General features: G+C 40.0%; 2 protein-coding genes across 3 annotated transcripts; one reads left to right on the plus strand and one right to left on the minus strand.

The window, feature by feature from the left end:
• The first annotated feature begins 60 nt into the window (after positions 1-60).
• Positions 61-11,297, plus strand: lamp2 (lysosomal-associated membrane protein 2). 2 transcript variants are annotated; one of them, XM_041048935.1, is made up of 9 exons: positions 61-217; positions 2,664-2,779; positions 3,269-3,479; positions 3,572-3,733; positions 3,829-4,037; positions 4,162-4,281; positions 4,487-4,541; positions 4,642-4,812; positions 8,766-11,297. In XM_041048935.1, the coding sequence occupies exons 1-9, from the start codon at positions 172-174 to the stop codon at positions 8,906-8,908; spliced, it is 1,233 nt and encodes a 410-aa protein (XP_040904869.1). In that variant the 5' UTR covers positions 61-171; the 3' UTR covers positions 8,909-11,297. The 2 variants fall into 2 exon arrangements, with proteins under 2 accessions (XP_040904869.1, XP_040904870.1); XM_041048936.1 differs by lacking the exon at positions 8,766-11,297 and adding an exon at positions 5,639-8,586.
• A 1,048-nt stretch (positions 11,298-12,345) lies between these two features.
• On the minus strand, positions 12,346-18,125 carry atp1b4 (ATPase Na+/K+ transporting subunit beta 4). The gene is made up of 9 exons (XM_041048235.1): positions 17,965-18,125; positions 17,687-17,755; positions 16,838-17,054; positions 15,141-15,269; positions 14,919-15,023; positions 14,347-14,546; positions 13,643-13,699; positions 13,449-13,541; positions 12,346-13,344 (listed from the first exon to the last, which is right to left on the minus strand). Exons 2-9 carry the CDS (start codon positions 17,750-17,752, stop codon positions 13,183-13,185), a joined length of 1,029 nt encoding a protein of 342 aa, XP_040904169.1. The 5' UTR covers positions 17,753-17,755; positions 17,965-18,125; the 3' UTR covers positions 12,346-13,182.
• Between the last annotated feature and the right edge of the window lie 1,666 nt (positions 18,126-19,791).

Raw genomic sequence — 19,791 nt, forward strand, 5'->3', positions numbered from 1 at the left:
TTAAACCTAGTCTATAGTCCACACCTCTTTGTGGTCTGACACTCAGGTCTGTCATATGACTTGCATTTCCTGGTACAGTCGGCGGCGGCGGCTCAAACACCGAGGACTGAGCGTCACGGACGGGCATTTCTTCAGCTTCTCTCCGGTGTCTGACCCTTCAAACCACCTACCATGTGCCGATATGCTGCAGTCGTTTTGCTCCTTTTCTTTGGGAACGGTATGTATTATCCCATTAATAAATCTTTGCATCAACGGCAAAAGTGACTAAAATAAATCAAGTGGAAAAATGCTATCCGTTTCTGCGTAGTGACGTGATTAAACTTACGGGTCTCTCCGGGCCTGGTGCTGCTGTAATCAGGCTAAATGCTGCTAAAAGGACATTTTATACGCATTATAGTCACTGGTCCTTGGCTTTAGTGACATAAATGAGCTCTGTTGGGGGGAATTTACTTAACTGGTCTTGAAACCCTTATCAGCTGTTCGGTCGAGGCGCAGTTCAGTTGTGATGTTGTGCTAATGTAGCTTAGCTTGATTGTCAATTGTTACCTACGTCAACAGTATAAACTGAAACGGGCAAACGGTCGTATGAAGCTCAGATATCCGCATCTAATCACGTAACTGTTATTTATATTTGCATACCACCGTGTAACAACCAAATTATGCACTAGAAATAACTGTCAAGCTAGTTTTAATGTTTAAACCGCTATTTCATCATGTGTTGTTCAGTTAGCTAACTTAGCGGTTAGCTTCCCGATTGGATAACACTTGTTTTGAAAGCCAGAGTTCGAGTTAAAGATAAAACATTTTGCCGTCTAAATCATGCCTGCATCTAAATAACGTTAGCCACACACACACACAACGTTCCAGAGAGTAACAGTTGTGCTCAGAGCCCCCCTGCCACATCCGCCTTATGTCAACTGGCTAAAATAGTTAGCATTAGCAAGTTAGTATTAGCATCCGTTGGAGGTTTACAGTAAGTTAGCACGTGACTCTACATCTAGAACGAATCACCGTCGAGCTAACGTTAAGTGATTTAGCAAATTAGCTGACTAATTTAACTGACACAAAATACCTAAAGTACATAAAAAGATGAATACATTATGGCTGCAATCAGCCCTCATTATAAAACAAGATCACTTTTCATCTCGAACGAGCGTTTTAAACGAGGATTTGACTGTAAATTCCTATGTTGTTAACTATTTTTGTCAGAAATGGCCTAGTTTGCTTATAATGCGATAGTTGTTTCTAGAAAGTTAGTTTCCAACTCAGAACAGTAGACTGAGTACGTTTACATACAGTAATCCTGGTACTGATCTGAGTATTGCATATTATGTAGACGGTCTGTCCTGATTGCATATGTAAACACCTTGTCTAGGTTTAACTGTTTGTGCAGAACATAGTGGCTCAGATGATTACATATCAAGACACCTTTCTATATGATGATCAAAAACCTGGATGTTGTTAGAGTTGTGCATACAGGGATATGAATAAGACTCAAAACTAAAATACTAATGTGATCTGTATGTAAACATACTTACACCAGTTTCTGTGACCTAATCATTGGAATTCCAGCTATGTTTTCACTACAAATGTTGTTATCATCCATTATTTCATACTTTATTTGGACACCTAGGCCTGCAACCAGTGATTATTTTCATCATTGATTAATCAGCCTGTGGATAAAATGTCAAAATAGTGAAAAATACCAATCACAGCTTTGCACAATCCACCTTGACTTCTTCAGATTTCTTGTTTTATTGACCCCAAAAACCCACAGATATTAAGTTTACTGTATACGTTGCAAGTAGGACGAGTAGCTATTTGAGAATGCTCATTTGTCACATTACACCTGTGTAAAATCCCAAACATATGGCTCAGGATGAATAGCACTTTAAAATGCTCTTGGCTGCTAATAATAAGAATAAGAAGAAGACCATCACATGGAAATGGCTGCAGCCTAACCCTCCAATAAAGGACAACTGGACTGCAACCAACAACAAAATAAACTGTATGGAGCTATTGGTCTTTACCTTAAGACTGGAATATGATCAATATGTAAAATACTGGAAAAAATGAACTACATATCTGCAAGACGTAACACAACACACATTTCATTTGTCATTGACAGACCCTTTCCTTGTGCGAGTATAGTGTTGCCTATGTCAATCCCTCTCATTTACTGAAAATGTCAGTTTCAAAAAAGTTGCAAAGTACCAGAGAATGTGATCAGATTCTGTGGCACTTTAGGATCCACTGCATGAAAAAGACTTACATGTACAAAAGATATCGTCGGGTGAAGTGTTGCTTGTCTAACATTAAATCTCCCAACCTCATATTTAAGTAAAAATACAGTATTTTTATTGCTAAGTCACAAACATCTGTGTGAGTTTTAGTGCTTTGTAAGTTTATGTTACCTGAGGATTGTGGTAGGCAGTTGCTTAGTTGATGACAATGCATACTGTCAAAACCATGTAGTTAATCTGAATGGACTTTGGCCTCTCTTCTGTTAAATTGTATAGTTTGTCACAGCAAGTGGAAAGGTAAAAAGCCTGGTTGCAAGAATGACTTGTTGACCGATGACCGATGTTAGCTGTTCTGTTCTGTTTTAAATAATCATTATGTGGAGTAGAAAAGAATAATGTAATTTTTCTTTTTCTTTTCAGTCTTCCACCTGTCACATAGCACTCAGGTGAATGTCACAGACAAAGACGGCAAGTTGTGCCTCTATGCCAATCTGACGGCCTCCTTCTCAGTCTCTTATGAAGTGATTCCTGATAAGGTGAGTGTCTGGTCGTAGTCACGACGACATCAAGATGTTCTGCTATGGGCAGTTAGGTTAGGTATATTTACATCAGGCCCCACAGTATCCTTATGAAATAAAAGCAAAGCAGCTGCGCTCTTCTAAGGCCACCTCTACAGCGTGACCGACAGACAACTCTTGTGGAGGCAAATGTCATCATGGAAAGGGGAAATAAGGGGAGTCACCACAAAGCAAATTGATTCTTGCTATTCAGCATTTCAGTTGGTGTGTTTTCCTGATGCATATCCTGCAATTGTTATGTCCTGTGCTGTCCTATTGGAAGGGTCTCACAGAAATTTTGAGTTTTTGTTTTAGACTTTCTGTCAGAATTATTGTTTTTGTCAAGCCCGTTAGATGAACATGTAAAATGCTGAAGCTCCTTAAGGTCTGCCAGGCCTGTTTTTAAACAGTTTAACATCAAACCTTTATAATCATGTAAAATAATGTTTCACTCTGCTCTCATTTCAGAATATTACAGTCAGCTTTGAACTGCCTAAAAATGTCACAACAGAGGGAAGTCAATGTGACACCAAAAGCTCAACGTTGAAGCTTAATTTCGGAGAGGGGCACTCCTTGAGTATGAACTTCACCATGAATGGAAAAGTGTACCAGGCAGACTCCATCACCTTTTCCTACAATCTCAGCGACTCAGTTCGTTTCCCCAATTCTTTGTTAAATGGTAACTTCTACACCTCACAGTGCCAGCAAAAAAGTATACACATAGATGAAGGGCATTGCACTGATGCTGATGTTTTTTTTAATTTCTTTTAGAAACTGTCTCCGTGACCACAAAGCCTCAGATTACAAATGTAGGTGTCGATACATGCTACTCCTGCAAGAGTAAAGACCTGATCCAGGCTGATTTGGTCAATGTGACGCTGTCAGACGTGCTCATACAGGCTTTTGTCAGTAACGGCAGCAAGAGTGAACAGAGTAAGTGCAGATGCAGCAACATCTCAACGCGTCTGTAATATTTCTCTCCTCTCTCTCTATTGATGATCCATTCTGTCTGTTTTCTCCTTTCACAGTAACCTCTTGTAAAGCTGATCAACCCACAACCCCTGCTCCCCCCACCACTCACTCCACCAATGCAACCACCCCTCCACCCACCACCACCCCGACCCCCACCCCCACCCTCCCCACACCCACCACCGGGAAATACAGCATCAACACTGTTAACAGCACAGCCTGTCTGTTGGCCAATTTTGGCCTGCGGATCGGTCTCAAGCAAGGAGAGGTATGTTCATAAACACATAACCATAACACCGTAATCCTATTACAGCCTAATGTTTTCCAGATGAGATACAAATGTGCTTCCACAGACCCCACTCATTTGATTCCCTTCTCTTCTCTCTGCATAGAAATATCAGGAGATCAACCTCGAGCCCAACATGACCAAAGCCACTGGATCATGTGGCGCCAACAGCAGCGAGCTGCAGCTGACATCAAACTCAATGACCATCATGTTCAGCTTCACCAGTGTAAGCACTTGACAGTATGTTGTTAATATCCATGTAAATGTGCACTGACAGTATCACTTGTCACCCGTACAAGAGAACAGAAATGTTTGTTTCCTGAATGTCAGGCTCTGATTAGGTTATCCTTTGGTAGCTGAGATAGCTGCCAGGGTGGGATTTTCATTTGTTCAAAACGTATTCTTCAAAACTTATATTTTTCTTTTAACAGGACACAACGAAATTCCGCCTACATGCTCTCAACTTCACTACAAAGACAAGCTCTGGTAATTTAGAAGAATCACATCTACCCACATGCACCAGGCACCACACCGAGAAACAAGATAATGTTCTGTTTTTCTTTATATCTGTGTGTTTTATTTAAAGGTGCGGAGTTTTCTGAGGTGAACACCAACCTGAGTCTGTGGGAGGCGACTATTGGCAGCTCCTACATGTGTAACAAGGAGCAGAACTACACCATCACCAGCCTGCTCACCCTCTACACCTTCAACCTACAAGTGCAGCCCTTCAAGGTCACAAAGAATGCTTTCAGTACAGGTAGGTTATTCTTTCATATCTCTTAAAGCAGACCTTCCACTGCTGACAAGGGCATGATCACACTGTTTCATATTTAAGAGTCTGAAGAAAATGGCTTTGCTCATGACTTCCAGAAGATGAAATGAGGAAGATGATGTTTGTTGTGTTTTATATCTCTAGTCCACTACTTCTTTTCAGGCAAGGAAAGTTTTGTAAATTTGTTTAACAGTTTTCAACAACAAGGCAATTTAAGTGGCTTTATATAAAACATTAAAAGCATTAAGAAAAAAGCTAACATAAACAAACATAGAATGAGTAAAATAGAATATAAAAATAAATTAGAATAGTCATGACATTGCAAGATATGAATAAATAGGCCCAAATTTAACTCAATAAAAGGCAATAAAACTTTTATAAAACACAGTATTCTCTCTCCCGTTAAAACATGAATAAAAATAAAAAGTGACAACTGTGTTTTTTTTCTGCCCATGGCACATTGAACAATCAACAGATCCTTAAGTAAAATACTTGGTTTAGTTTTTTGGTTAAAAGATGATGTGAACAACCGTTTAAAATCCTCAAAAACAGAAAATACTGTGTGTAATCAAGCCCTTCCCAGGCTCGGCTTCCTGAAAAGGAAGTCTGGTTAATGTCCGTTTTCCTGATCACTTCAACACATCCAAATTTGCACCTCCAGAATCTCTTCGGTGACCACAGTCCAAATAGCTTTAAAGTAAAGAAGATTAAATAATCTGAACTGCTGTTCTGCTGCTTCACTCTTGTCTCTCTGGATGTGTACCAGAAAATCACTGTTCCACTTGTTGACTGACTTTCTTTTCATCTGCAGCCCATGAATGTTCATTGGATGACACCAGCATCTTAATCCCAATCATTGTTGGCGCTGCTCTGGCTGGCTTGATTCTCATTGTAGTGATCGCTTACGTGATTGGTCGAAGAAAGACTTATGTTGGATATCAGACCCTTTAAATCAATCATGAAATATCACGGGGCTCCCAAGCCTGGTCCTTGGCTTTTAAAATCTTTTGAATTTAAAATCTAAAATAAAGTCTCTCCTGGGAAAACTGGGAAAATAGATGTTAATGCCTGTTGGTGAAGTTATTGGTCATTCTAAGCCATGAATGCACTCAGCATTTTTGATTTGCAGTAGCCTTAAGGATCTTTAATCAGTAGGAGGAGTCAAAAATCCATGTAAAGATGGTTTGGTGTATTTCTCAAGGACCAAACTTGTCTACCCCCATTGTTTGTGTTGCTTTTTGTTGTTGTTTTTTTTTTTTTTTTTTGAATGTCTTGTCCTTCCTTTTTTGTTGTTTTTTCATTGATGAGCAAGTGTAAGATCCAGACCATCTTTTTTTTTTTTTTTTTTTTTTTTAATTTTCAAGTTATCGCTCTCACATTAAAAGTGGTGATCAGTATACATAGAGATCTTGGAGTTATACAGGTACTTTAGGACATATACATTCAAAAAAGTTATTAGTTTTCCACACGCTTTAGTTTCAGATGTGTGGCAATTTAAGTTTGTTGCAGTAGGATCCAGCACTTGCTCTGCAGACATTCCCTTTTTGTTTGCCTTTGTCATCATTTAATCTTTGTGCACATTTTTAGTTTTTACTTCCTTTTTATGGTTTGACTTTTCATCCCCATAATTATTTACTTTGAGACATACAAGAATTATAATTTTCACAGCATTTCCTTTGCAAAATCCAAAGGAAGATGGTCAAGCAGCTTTCTTTCTTTGTTCTGAGAAATTCATTAGCAAGGATGAAGGTCTACTTACTCCATTTCAAAAGTTGGCAAAGGAAATATGCTTTGGCCCATGTTTGCCCCTGTAGAGCAGGAGAAACATTGGAATTATTTTCCTGATTATGTGGCTCCAGTCATGTTAAGAATGTGAAATCAAAGTGTGAGTTATTTAAACATTGATAGACCCTTTTTCATGCATGACATTTGTATATAAATCAAGCAGTAAAAGTTGTGGTAGAACTAATGACCTTAACAATGGCTCACTGACATTTATCTTCCTAAGGCCCTGAAACTGACAAAACTACATGGGCTGATGCCACTGTTAATGTTATTAATTACACCTGTGCTTTTTCTGCCATACCATGTCAACATGTCTGCTGTTAAAAAGGTCTCTTACATTTGCACATGTTCCAGCCAGAGAATGAATCTGAAAAGAAAGGTTGACTTTTTTTTTTCTCCCACAATTTGTTTTGGCATTAGGTTTAGAAAAGGGATAGTAATATTGTGTAGATGTTCACGTTCAGCGCAGACAATTCTGAAACGAGGATATTTACATATAAATGCACTAAGACGCTCTTTATATTTAGCGTTTTGTTGAGACTGTCGTCACATTTTTTTTTCACCTGTGTATAGGTATGGGCTTGGCCTGAGTTCTGAGAGGTGTAGGTGGATCAGGGAGCATTAAAGACCCTGAAAACTTGGTTTCAAATCTTAAATTCTTCTCAACAGCTTTAAATGTTTGTGAACAAGAAACAATCAGAGTTAAATGTAGGAGTTTTTTTTTTTTCATAAAGAGTTTAACACAGGAATAGTCTAATGTTTGGGGATATTATTTGGTTTCTTGCCAAGAGTTAGAGAGCATGAGAGTGGTATCAGTCTTCTCACCCATCAAGTATGAAGCTAAAGCCTGCAGCTGGTTAGCTTAGCTCAACCCAAAAACTAGAAAATGGGGGTGGGGCAGTTAGCCTGGCTCTGTCAAGTAGTTTCATATTAAGTGTGCAGACATGAGTGGCATCTATAAAAAAAAAAGTCAATAAGGGCAGTTCCCAAAATGTGAAACCATTCCTTTGCAATCTCATCTGCCCATGTTATAAAATCCAGATGGACGCACTGAAATAAATGAAAGAAACTTTTGCAAAATTGACAAAACTGTTGGAAGAAAATTGTGTTTTGGTGTAGGACTCTGTCACTCGTAGTAACGAGTTGAAAATAGGTTTTCAGGGCCTTGAAGTCAGTGAACTAGTGTAGGTTTCAGTGAAGCTGTGTCAGGGATGTAGGCAAGCCCCAGCATGTGTATTTTTGTAATGACAGAAAGCCAATGTGACACATGGTAGTTGCTGTGTATTGTTGCTTAATTCTAGCAGAGTGCTGTGTGCTGTTTGACTTGTTCCAACTTGTCATTCAAGACTGGAACGAATCAGGCAGCAAACTACACTAAAGATGAAAACAACTAGAAATATTTGCATTTTTAAGTTGCTTATAAAATGAGGTTTTCCAGGACATTGTACGTATGTATGAATAATGGCTCTAAATCAAACATGAGCTTTGACTTGCTTGTGATTACTGCTGTCATCTGTATTCCAGCTTTGTACAAACGCAGTTGCCTTAATTATAAAGATGGTTTTGCAGCACTACTATAAATGTTTATGGGTATATCTCCCTTGTTCTCAATAAATCATCTAACCTGTTCTTCATCATGACAACTGTGCCTTTCTCACCAATAACATCCTGTCTTGTTCTTTCATTAACTCACTAGTACTGTTAAGATACCTTTTCCGTAACATGGTATTTTTTTGGCTCATTGTTCTATTCCTCTTCTCCAGTTGAGAACATTGCACACAGATGTCCAGCAAAGGGAATTTGTGCTGCAAGGCCATCTCATCAAAGATCAATTAATGTGTTCTGTGGGTGATCATCTCCATTCTCTCACGCTGTTAGCTATAATAAATTGGATTTCAAATTGTGTGTCAGACTGAAGTGGAGCTTTTTAGTATTTTAAGACTTATGAAAATAAAAATGCATTGCTGTCCTGGACACTTGAGTAAATGTTTATTCCTCTTTCAAAATGGTTCTATGCTGCTCTCCATGCATTTAAATTCCTGGTTAGCAGCCTACCTCTCTTTTCCTGCTGTCCGTGCATTAACCATTTTTTTTTTAAGTTCTATGTTCAGCTGTGAGACATTTACCTCTCTGCTTTCTTCACTCTCGTCTAGCCGAGGAATGCCAGGCCGATGCGGAGAGCTTCATTGTTCCCATAGCTGTCGGAGTTGCCCTGCTTGTTCTCATTCTTATCGTTCTGCTGGCCTATTTCATCGGGAGAAAGAGAAACATGGCCACCGGCTACGAGTCTTTCTAGTTAAATTTGCCTCATTTATGCTACACAAAGGAGAGTCAGTGAATCGCTGCCTGTTTGTCTTGCTGCCTTTGACTAATTGTGAGAAATTACCACCATGTGTTGTACTCGTGTTTCCATGTCGTGCTAAGTGCTGTTGACTGCCTGACTGTATTCGTAAAGGAATAGTTCAACATTTTGTTCATTTGTTTTCTTTCTGAGAGCTGGATGATGAGATTGATGCCTCTCTCGGGTCTATACGATAAATATGAAAGAGGCATGTTAATTTATTTTAACACAAAGACTGGAAACAGGGAAACTGCAAGCCTGGTTTTGTTCAATGGTAACAAAAATCTGCCTACCAGCACCTCTTAATCTCATTAATTAACATGTTATATCTCAGAAGTGTAGTCCATACAGAAACAGTCGTGTACAAAGTACATATTGTAGTTTTACAGGACTTTTTATTGGCTGGGAACCTTCTCTATCGTGCCCGACTGATGAATGGTAACAAATAATTTAGTGAAAGCGCTCAGGTAGATTTCCCAGAAGGAAATCTGATAATTGCGAGGTGTTTGTGAAGCTGCGGAAAAATGTTTTACAGCCACTGTTTTGGTAGTCATTTTAGTACTTGAGCCTGTAGTACCAAGTGTGGCCACAGCCTGGCGCCATTACTGGGGGATTACTGGAGATTCCAGCTGTTGTAATCTTTTACGCTTTAATTTTTTTAGGGATTGAACAAATCATATATAACATGTTAGCGCGCTTTGGAAGCACTGGCAGGCAGATTTGGTTACCTTTGGACAGAGCCAGGATGTTTCTGTCTGTTACCAGTCTTTATGCTAAGATAAGCTTAACTGGCTGTTCAATTGAGTGATTTCCTTTTTGTGTTTTTGGAATATTTAATGACCCTCTCCTCTAATCTAACCTACATTTACATTGCTTCTTCCCCTTTTTTTTTCGTAGGTTCTGATCTGATCTCCTTTCTCGCTGCTTTTCCTCTCTCTCTAACCTTCTTGTGTTCTTCTCTGAATTGTGTCCTCTGTCGACTAAACCACTAACCCTCCGTCTCTTGTCTCCTCTTTCTTTCTGTCTGTCAGCTGAGGAATGCTTCCTGGACTCTGATTTGAGCTTTTTGGTGCCCATTGCAGTGGGTGTGGCGCTCAGCTTCCTAATCATCCTTGTGCTTATCTCTTACCTGATTGGCCGGAGGAAGAGTCGCACCGGCTACCAGTCTGTATAATCCAACCCAGCTGCTTCTGCCTCTTACACCTTTCCAACCCTCGCAGCTCTTAAGAGCACCGCTCCAACCACTTCCCTGCCAAATTTCTGCTTTTTTTTCTGTTTCCCCTGAGGCAGCGTCTCCCTAAAAATAACCCTAAGCTTATTTCTCGTAACCAGTTTAAAATTTATCCCAGCAGCCACCCCAGTAGTTTCCTTTGTTTTGCTTTGATGCCAATCACTGAATCAATTACCAAGACATTTATGATCGATATTGCATCGTTTGATTATAGATTGCATGTTTTAAAAAATAAAATTTATGGCTGTGGGTAGCCGTCCACCGCCTCCCCTCAGAGCCCTCCCCCCCCCCAGAGAGAGAGGCTTTTTCCTCTCAGTTTCTGTGCTGTATAATAGTATATGTGTAAATTACTCTCTTGTATAGAATGAATGACATTGATTTTTGATGATGTGAATGTACGAGCAAGCTAATAGATCCACTGTTGTCATCCATATCCCAGACGCCACTGTTTTCATATTTCTTTAATCTTCACGTGACGTGAATTTACAGCTAAATGAAAATGTTGCACATAGAGTCACTTAGTTGTAGCTTGATGAAAGGGACGCTAACTTATCAAAGACACTTTATCAGCTTTGGGACCAGGTTTTTTGAAAATGCTTGAGCTTGATGTTTTTATGTTACTATCACTCATGTTAGAAAGATTTAAGACTTTTTTTCGTTTGTCAAAATGTACACTTCATACATGTGAGTATGTGGTGAGTTAATTATAGTGTTGTTCCATTATCATCCTGTGTCATTTTAAAAGTTTAACATGCATATGTTGGCCATCGGGTAGTGAGTCTCAGACCTGGTTTAAATTTAATTTTCTCTTGATTTAGTAACTGAGCATTTGGTTAGAGCAAGAACCTTGCACCACCGTCCATGTGATGGTACAGGAACATTCACAGCATGAGCAGTTCAAGTATGAAGACCGTGAGTCATATTTCTGAAGTTGCACCATTTCATTTATTTGGTCTTCAGTCCTCTACATTCCTGTCAGTTTCGTGCCTTTCTGTTGTGCACCTCTGAGTTGCTTGCTTGAAGCTTGTCTCCATCTGATGAAGAATGTGACATGCTGAGCTTGTTTAACACAAGCGGGGAACAAATTGAATAAAGTTTCGGTCTTGTTTTGTATCACTGTCATTTTTTCAACAGTTTGTGTTCTTTTTTTTTTTCCTGTAGGAGCGTGAGAGTCAGTTGTGTGGAAACTGAATTCAAAGGTTAACAGCTGTAAACTGAGGGTACACGCTGCTGACTGAGCTGCTGCTGTGGGTCACACTGTCCAGTCGACTTTGATCAACAACGTGCTTTTTATAACCTGTAATGGCACACAGAGGCATGACTCTCATTCCAGCCATTACTGGCATGCAAGCAGATATGCAAGTTGACCCACAGGTCAGAGTGGGTTGATGTAGACTCGCTGAACTAACTACTGAGACTAGTCTGAAGCTAAGCAGTTAACTCCTGTGTTTTGATGACGTTGGTTTTGCTTCCTCATTGTCTGGGGTCCCACAGACACCACTGTTGTGTTCATAAGAAAAGCTTCAAAATCAGGGTATCTGCAGGTCTCTGAAAAATTCAGTTTGCTGAAAAAAAGGCTGTTGTAGGTATTAAGTCTTAAATATTTTCTCTCACCTGTTTTCTTTTTCTTTTGTACACCCATCAGTCCAAATGTCAAAGATTTTACATTTGCTTTTGTGTATGACTTTCATGCAAATACTTAAGTTTTGAAGCTAGAACCTGCAAATGTTTGCTCAATATATAGAAATAGTTGCCATCTAATTTTAATTTCAATCTCTTTAGCTAAAAAAAAGAATGAATTATTTTTAATTGGTTAATCCATCCATCTGCTGCTTTTCAAGGTCACTTTTTCATTAAATTAAGTATATCATTAGGACTTTTTATTACACTCTGCTGGGCAGCACTAAAAATATGTCACATAATAACAGATCATTGTGGCCGTAGTCCATATGGTCCCAGCTGGTTTTCCATCATACTTTCATGCTTTGGCCAGTGCGATGGTGAAACAGGTGCTAAATTACTGAAAAATGCAGATTTCAGTTGTGTTGAAAGAATCTTTTAAAAACGTAATAACTAATGATGACTATTAGTACCATGTGGAAGAAAACTTACAGTACATACCAGAACATTGTATTTATTATAAGAACTATAATAGGAATAAATACAACATCGATACCAAGTTTAGTAGCACTGTTCAGGCAGGATTAATACTACCACAAAATAGTTCTACTTTTTTAAAACGGCACAGACCTTTCACAAACTATTTCACAGTACAGTATGTCTCTTTATTGATCAGTCTTGTGTAGTATTTCATTTTCAAAAGCAAATGTTTTTACAAAAGAAGGCAAGAAGTGGCTTGTGATACTTTATCATAAATGTATAACTCTGCTATATTCAACAAAAATATACTAATAGTGTATTTGCAGTCATTTATTATGTCTTTTTTTTACTGTGTGAGTACAGTACAAGTCCTGCTTTCAGTGTTTGCATGATACTTTGAATTCTTACAATATACATGTTTGAAAAATATAATGCAAAACAAATTAGTACACTTTGTCACACAAAATGTGCACAAAAAAACATACTCTAACCTGACAAAACAATATATCTAATTGCCTATTAATGTTTTAAGTTATAATTGGATTTGCATAGCCAGAAATGCTAACTATTGGGCAGAGTTTAATTTAGTTTGATTAATCTTGCTAATCATTACAAAATATCAGGAACTGAATTGTAACTCACTCTACGCACTCGTCCTGTGCTCAGCACTGTTTGTTGTGGGTGCAGGTGCCAGTAGCACGCTCAAGGTACACAGATACAACAGAAACACAAGAGCAAATATCTACTTCTTGAGGAATTTGTTTCACAGCAGAAGACATGGATATTTAAGTGAAAGATGAGGAGGGAGAAATTACATATTTCATGGAAAATAATGGTTCAGCGTAATTTTTTTTTCCTTGTACATTTTCCGGCCTCATTGTCACAGGAGCATCCTGCCTTACGCTCCGACCTCCAAGGAGAAGGTCACACTGCCCAGGTAGCGATCAGTGGGTGAATCATTAATGATGCCCTTTCCATTCAGTTTGCATTGTACTTGGATGTGACTGTCGTATTGCACATTTGCAAAACGCACAGCCACCACCGGCGAAGAGTAGTTTACCTGAGACAGGAGAGACACAGAAAATTAAGAACTGACAGGAGTTATTTCAGAATTCAATAAAACTGCCACAGCAGTTACTCCACAGTGATGAAACTCTCACTCACATGTCTGATCTTCCCATAGTACGGGTAGTACTTTAGGTCAAAAATGCTTTTAGGAAAAAACTGGATTTCCCCCAAAGCCTCTGGTGGTCCTTTCTGAAAGAGGAAAATGTTAGACTCACACAGTTAATACATTTTCAGACATGTTTCACGTTATTGATGTAAAAATTGCAAGTAGCTGTTGATGGTCTCTGTACCTTAATTCCACAAGTCACATTTATTGGTTTACCCTGGCCAGGTAAGTAACCAAGAATCTATTGAAGAGTAAGAGACAAATGTCATCATGAAAAACATGCAAACAAAAAGAAAGAAAGAAAGAAAACAGTACTTTTCAACCCTATTATGATTCTATTTATTTATTTTCTATTTGTTTGTCGTGTCTTGTCTTCAAACTGGACTACAGTGGATGTCTACCTGACGCAGATCTTGTGAAGTCAAATGTGGTTTTAGTTCAAAGTTTGGGAAAACTCTCATTTTTTTGTTGCTGTTTTTTTTGCTGTTTTTTATTATACAATTGTTGGATATGCACACTATGCATCTTTTTCAGCAGGACAATTTTTATACATAAATAATTAAAAACATATGAGCGTATATTTGTAACTCCTATGAAACACATATAAAAAGCACCCAAACTTTCCACAGTGTAATTCTGCATAAAGATACCATTCCAAATAATTAACAAGACAAACAGTCATGCAGACTTGGCTTCATGTATCTTCATCCTGTCCCTGAAATGACCACGAGATGTCACTCACTGAGAAAACTGAGCCCCAGCAGTACAGTAACACACTGTGTGCCAGCTGTCTGATGTTCCCTCTTTTGTTTTTTTGTGCTGATATACATAATAGTACTTTTTAAAGTGCACTCTTTTACAGGTTTTGGTGACTGACACTCGTCTTACCCGGTTCATTCGTAGGAGGATGCATGGCTTTCCCTGAGAATAGCCATAGTGGGGGTCCTGCAGCCCTGAACAGTCCCCCAACCAGGACCTCTTAAACTGACACGCTTTCCGCTCTGCACTCTCCTCCAAGTCATCCTGCATGAAGTATCTGTCCTGTGTGCAGCGAACATTCTTCCTCTCCTGAGCGCCATCATTATAAGCTGAAAATGAAGATCAGGGAGTAAGAGGCAGAGAGGGAGGGAGGGAGAATGAGGGAGCAGGGCATAAATAAACCTTTGCAACAGCAATGCCATGCCAGACTCAGGCCTCTGATTAAGGAAGCTTTACAAAAGCAGGGTGTGAAAACAAAAAAAAAAAAAAGAAGAAGAAAAAACGGCTTTGAATGGCTGCACTCTGCCCACAAAGAGGTTTCCCTTCCCAGCATGCCCTGCAAGATCCAAATGGAAAAAAGGGGACAAAGGTAGTGAAGATGAGGATTAACCCATTGCATGCCCTCCTCATTTAAAACAAACTCAGCAACCCCATCAGAACCCTAGCTCTAACATGATCCCCCACAATCACCACTGACTCACGTCGTAGATATTCATCCATTGACCTGGCGTACTTCTTCCAGGATTTGCGATCCGAGGCGTTAAAGGCGATGTCGTGGCCTTCTAGATGTGGGGCCATCGTCATACCTGCCAGTGGAGACCCAGAGACAGTCAACTGTGCTGAGACTCAAGTAGAAGCAACAGACAGAAGGATGGTGGAGCAGAGAGATGAGAGGAGTGGTTTGAGTTTGGGGTTATATTTACCTGGTGGCATCACTCTATCATTGAAGGTTGGATGGTAGGGACTAATAGACCACATGAGGCAAAAAATACAGCCGCCAAACATGGCTGCAAGAAACATATAAAGTGCAGCGTAGAAGAGAAGGATGAGGCCTAAAAGAGGGGTAAAAAAAAAAGGGGGGGGGGGTTATTAGAGTGATGCATTGTTTACACAGAAGTGGTTTACATAACAGACTACACATCTCTTAATAGATTATGACCCTGATCCAAGTGGAGGGAAACAATGAGCCATAAAAAAAATCCAGTTTTGCTCAGACTGTGTGGTCTGTCTGGACTCCAGCTACTGTCCTTGATCAGGACTGTCACTGATTTGTTTACTCATACAAAAGCAGAGTCCTCCCCTCATGTCTGGACTTGTGAATAACTCCAGTAGTTTTGTTATAAAATCCACTGTACTGAGCTAAGGTGAGAACCCTGTAATCAAGAAACCCTGAGAACTAGAATTGTTCTGCAATTTTCAATTAACACTCCATTAGCTACTAATCAAGATAAACGTGCCCTAAATTAAATGGCTTTTGCTGTGCGGACAATTTCACAGGGGACTTGCTGCAGCCAGCCTTGCGTCCCCGGAGCCACAAAGGCCTTTCTGTTTCAGCTCAGTGAGAATTCTCCCAGCTGTCCTTTCACTCAGGAACACAGTGAACCTCCGGTTGCCATCGTAGTGAAGGTCTTTTGCAGCCATAGAGGCCCGGCCAGCTCCAAGGAGCCCCAATCACCCCACTCTGGTATTGTGTCCCTTCTTACACACTCGTCTCACAGGACACACAGCACAGACTTCAACTCAGGGCCTTTCTTCAACAGACACATGGGCCCCCACTCCTCCACAAGTGTGCACACACTGGTTATGTAGCTGAAATGAGCTCTTAGCCCTGCCTGGGATCCAACGTTGCAGCTTATGCAAGTAACACACACTTTCCTTGGATATTCTCTCTACACTCCTTTGGATCATGTTTGCCATTGTGTACAAGTGGAGCCGAGGGAGGGGGCTCAACTGCGTCACATAGCAACTACCCTGGAATACCAAGAGGCTGCTCCATCATCATTGACTCAACAAACTCGTTCAGTCTGTCACTTCTGCCAAAAAAAAAGGTTCGCCTGCACCAAAGCTCGATTTGGCAATGAGGTCTATGGAAAAAAAAAAAAAAAAGACATGAGCATCTCTACGTGTTTTACTGCAACTGAGGGGCCACAAGCATGTTAAGTTCAACGATGAGGTCGCCAAGGCTTTGGGAAAGAGGCTGTGGAGAGCATGGTAAGATGTAGAGGAATGTGATTCCTGGCCAATGCGAGGCCTAGAACAGTGCGCTCCCGCTGGGGACACGTCCCCAGGCAGTCTGTTTTTGTCAGGACACTCTGAATTGTCCATGCACCTATGTAAACATTGAGCATGAGGACACACACACTCACAGCACAGTGAGCAGAGTCACTGGACTGGAGAAACATTTCTCACCCCTTAAACTATCCCTGAGTGCATCTTTTAAAGACATTCAAACACCATGTCTGCTCGTCAGCTTGTTTAAGATGATTCAACTGTAATGCACTCAACTTTACATTTGTAATTACTGGAGACATGCAGTAATAAATAAAGTATTTTTGCATTAATCCAAACGTCCCTCCCCACACCCCAACAACACAGAATCTCTCTTTTTTCATCAACTCACTCCAGCTCTTTCCAGAGCGACCCATGAATTCGTTGGTCTCTGCATTCCACAGGTATTTCTTCAAGTCGTCTATTTTCTGGTGGAGCGTCCTCTTGGGTAACGGCCTGCGCTTCCATCTCTCGAAGTTCAGGTCTTCCTGCTCTAGAGGCTGGTGCTCGGCCAACTCCTCCTGCTCTTCCTCCAGCTCTTGGCCATGTTTGAGTATCACTTTGTGAGGCTGGTGGAAAGAAGAAGAGAAAAAGCCCTCACCACACATAATCTCAACTGCTACGTTCTGCAGTCAACCTAATTTTCTTTTCAAATCACTGCAGGAAAAAAAATGGCATGCCTTCTGATCCGAGTATGACCGATAATATAAACTGCCAGAGAGTGCTCTGCATATTAATGAACATCGCACTGATGGTCCTGTCCCCTGTTTCTGCAAATTATAAACCCGCTGGTGACCTCTGTGGCACTCGTTGGGAGAGCTGACCTCCTCTGAGTGGACCCTCCTGCTTGGAGCAGCAGCTGCAGACAGCAGAGCTGGAGGGCGACTCTGACAGCCAGATGTTACTCACTGACTCTCAGCATCTGCAGGCCAGGACACACAGATCCCAGAGGAGCTGCAGGACACTTGTGAGTGTCAGCGGAAAGTCCCTTCATTTGTAAAAGTTTGACCTTGTGAAAGAATCTGCTTTTAAATGGTTAAAATGCTTTTATGAATTTGTGCAAAGAAATCCACTTGATTACTGAGTTAATGTTAATGTTGCTGTTAAAAAAAAAGATAAAGATGCTTTAACTCTTGCATCCGTTTGAGTGAATTAAGTAATTTAAAAAGTTGTATGTTTTCTATTTAATGTCGGCACTTACAGGACTTGGCGGATGATTTTTAAGGAGCGTCTCTTCAGCTCCTCCCTCTGTGGAACTGGGCTCCATATTCTTCACAAAAAGAAAAGGTACTTGTTAAACCAATCACATCGACCGTGCCCGCTAAATTAAAGCAACACATCTTTACATCTGCACACTTGTCAAGTTCGACAACAATTCCAATACTTTTCCACAAATCTATTCAGTTCAGCAAGAATCAAACACTAGAAAAAAGTCTTATAGCTGTAATCAATAGAATTATAATGAAAAATCTGACATACCTGAAGTTTTCTTTTCAGTTAAAAAAAAACGCTGATTAATATGTCGAAAAAACCTCTTGAACCCTAGAGAAAAAAAATAATGTTTGTCAAAAAGTGTTTGGGGATTTCATTAGAAAGTTTTAGGCACGCAGAGGGGACCGGGTAGGGAGAACCTCCTTCAACTAGGCGCGCATCGTAGTGAATGAACGGTGAACAGAGAAAAACGGGGGGTGGGATACAAAGTGCTTTCTTTCTTTTTTTTTTTTTTTTTTTTTGGTCCCAGAGACGTTTTTTGGCAGCGGCGGCCTGGACCCCAGCACTACATTCTGTACACGCACACCATCATCCATTGTCTGCTAAGCTGGGCTAAGACTGAATCAAAGCCTGAATACAATATTTATAGCTTATCCCAGCACAAGACACTGTTGTCCATCACTGCCTGGCTGCATACTGTACGTGCACAACGACCCCACAAAACGATTACGTTTTTTTTTCTCCTCTAACCTTTATTGTTTTTATTACTAATGATTGAGTGTTTATCTGACATGAAACAAAGACATCATAAATTAAATATCAGTCATTAGGCATTGTCCCCGCACATGCATGCATACTAAAGCAGTTACCAACGCCAGAACCCCCACAGACTCTTGCAGCAACTTCAAGTTCAAGTAGTCCTCATCCTGATCCTATCTGCACTCCGGTCACGTATCGCTCTGTTACCCCATGTAAAAGTGGGAGAGGGGAACTTCTGAGAGTGTGTGTGTGCTTGTTTTTTTTTCTTCTTCTTCTTCTTTTACATGAAAAGAGAAATTGCGTCATGGAAAAAAATCTGTTTTTTGAGATTTGCGCGGTGTGTGCTTATGTGAGTGTATTTTACAGTGGGCCTAAAGGCCAAGGATGCTTCTCATGACACAAGGACATTTGAAGAGAAGCAAAAATCAAAGTCAATTTCATGCACCTGCCCATGCAGAGTAATGGTCTACAAATGCCTTTTCAACTTTTCTATAGTTAAACATTTGCATATTTGTCCCTGCATGTGATGTATATGTACATTTTGGCATAGGAGCAGCACCTTAGGATTAGTGGCTGGAATGACCTGTCCGGGTTCCCAGGGCACAAATGAGCTGTAGGGCCCCTGTTATCCTCATGTTCCTCCTACTCTCTGTGAATGTGAAATTTGGCCACAATCCTTAAAGTCCATATAAACAAAGATATGTTACAATGACAGTCTTTGAACTATATTTTGACACGTGTGACCATCTTCAAGACAGGCCTGAAGATAAAGTCCTGGACCTGCCTTATGGGCTTTACCTTTGTTGACATTGTGTTTCAATGGAACAAAAACTCTGGAGTTCTGGGGGCCAGTGACAAACAACAAAAGCATTGAGATGCTTCCAGTTGTTCCAATTAGACTTTACATTTGTAAGTTCCATAAGAATTTAATATTGAACTGGAAATGTTTCTGTCAGGTTAATGGGATATGTGCTGTTAGGAGTATGGATTTTATGCTACTCAAGAAGACATATTAGTTGGATCAATTTTTAATTTTTTAAATCAGGCAACTGGGTGCAGCACAATATCAGAGTGAAGACAACAAATGTGCATTAGACACCTTGTCTGAATCTGAATTACCAGGAAAAAGTTGTAGTGTGTGTCTATGTGCAGAGCTGGAGCTTGGCTTTTAGAAACACTGTGGTCATGAGTCCACATTTTACACTGCGACCTCCTCAGCATGTTATTAGTATCATTATCATCATCTTCATCATCATCATTATTATTATTAAAATTATTACATTTTATCTATTTCTTTATTCAGATAAATTCTGGATTTTTAAAGAATTATATCAT

Source organism: Toxotes jaculatrix, chromosome 10 (genome assembly GCF_017976425.1).
Source record: "Toxotes jaculatrix isolate fToxJac2 chromosome 10, fToxJac2.pri, whole genome shotgun sequence".
NCBI lineage: Eukaryota > Metazoa > Chordata > Actinopteri > Toxotidae > Toxotes > Toxotes jaculatrix.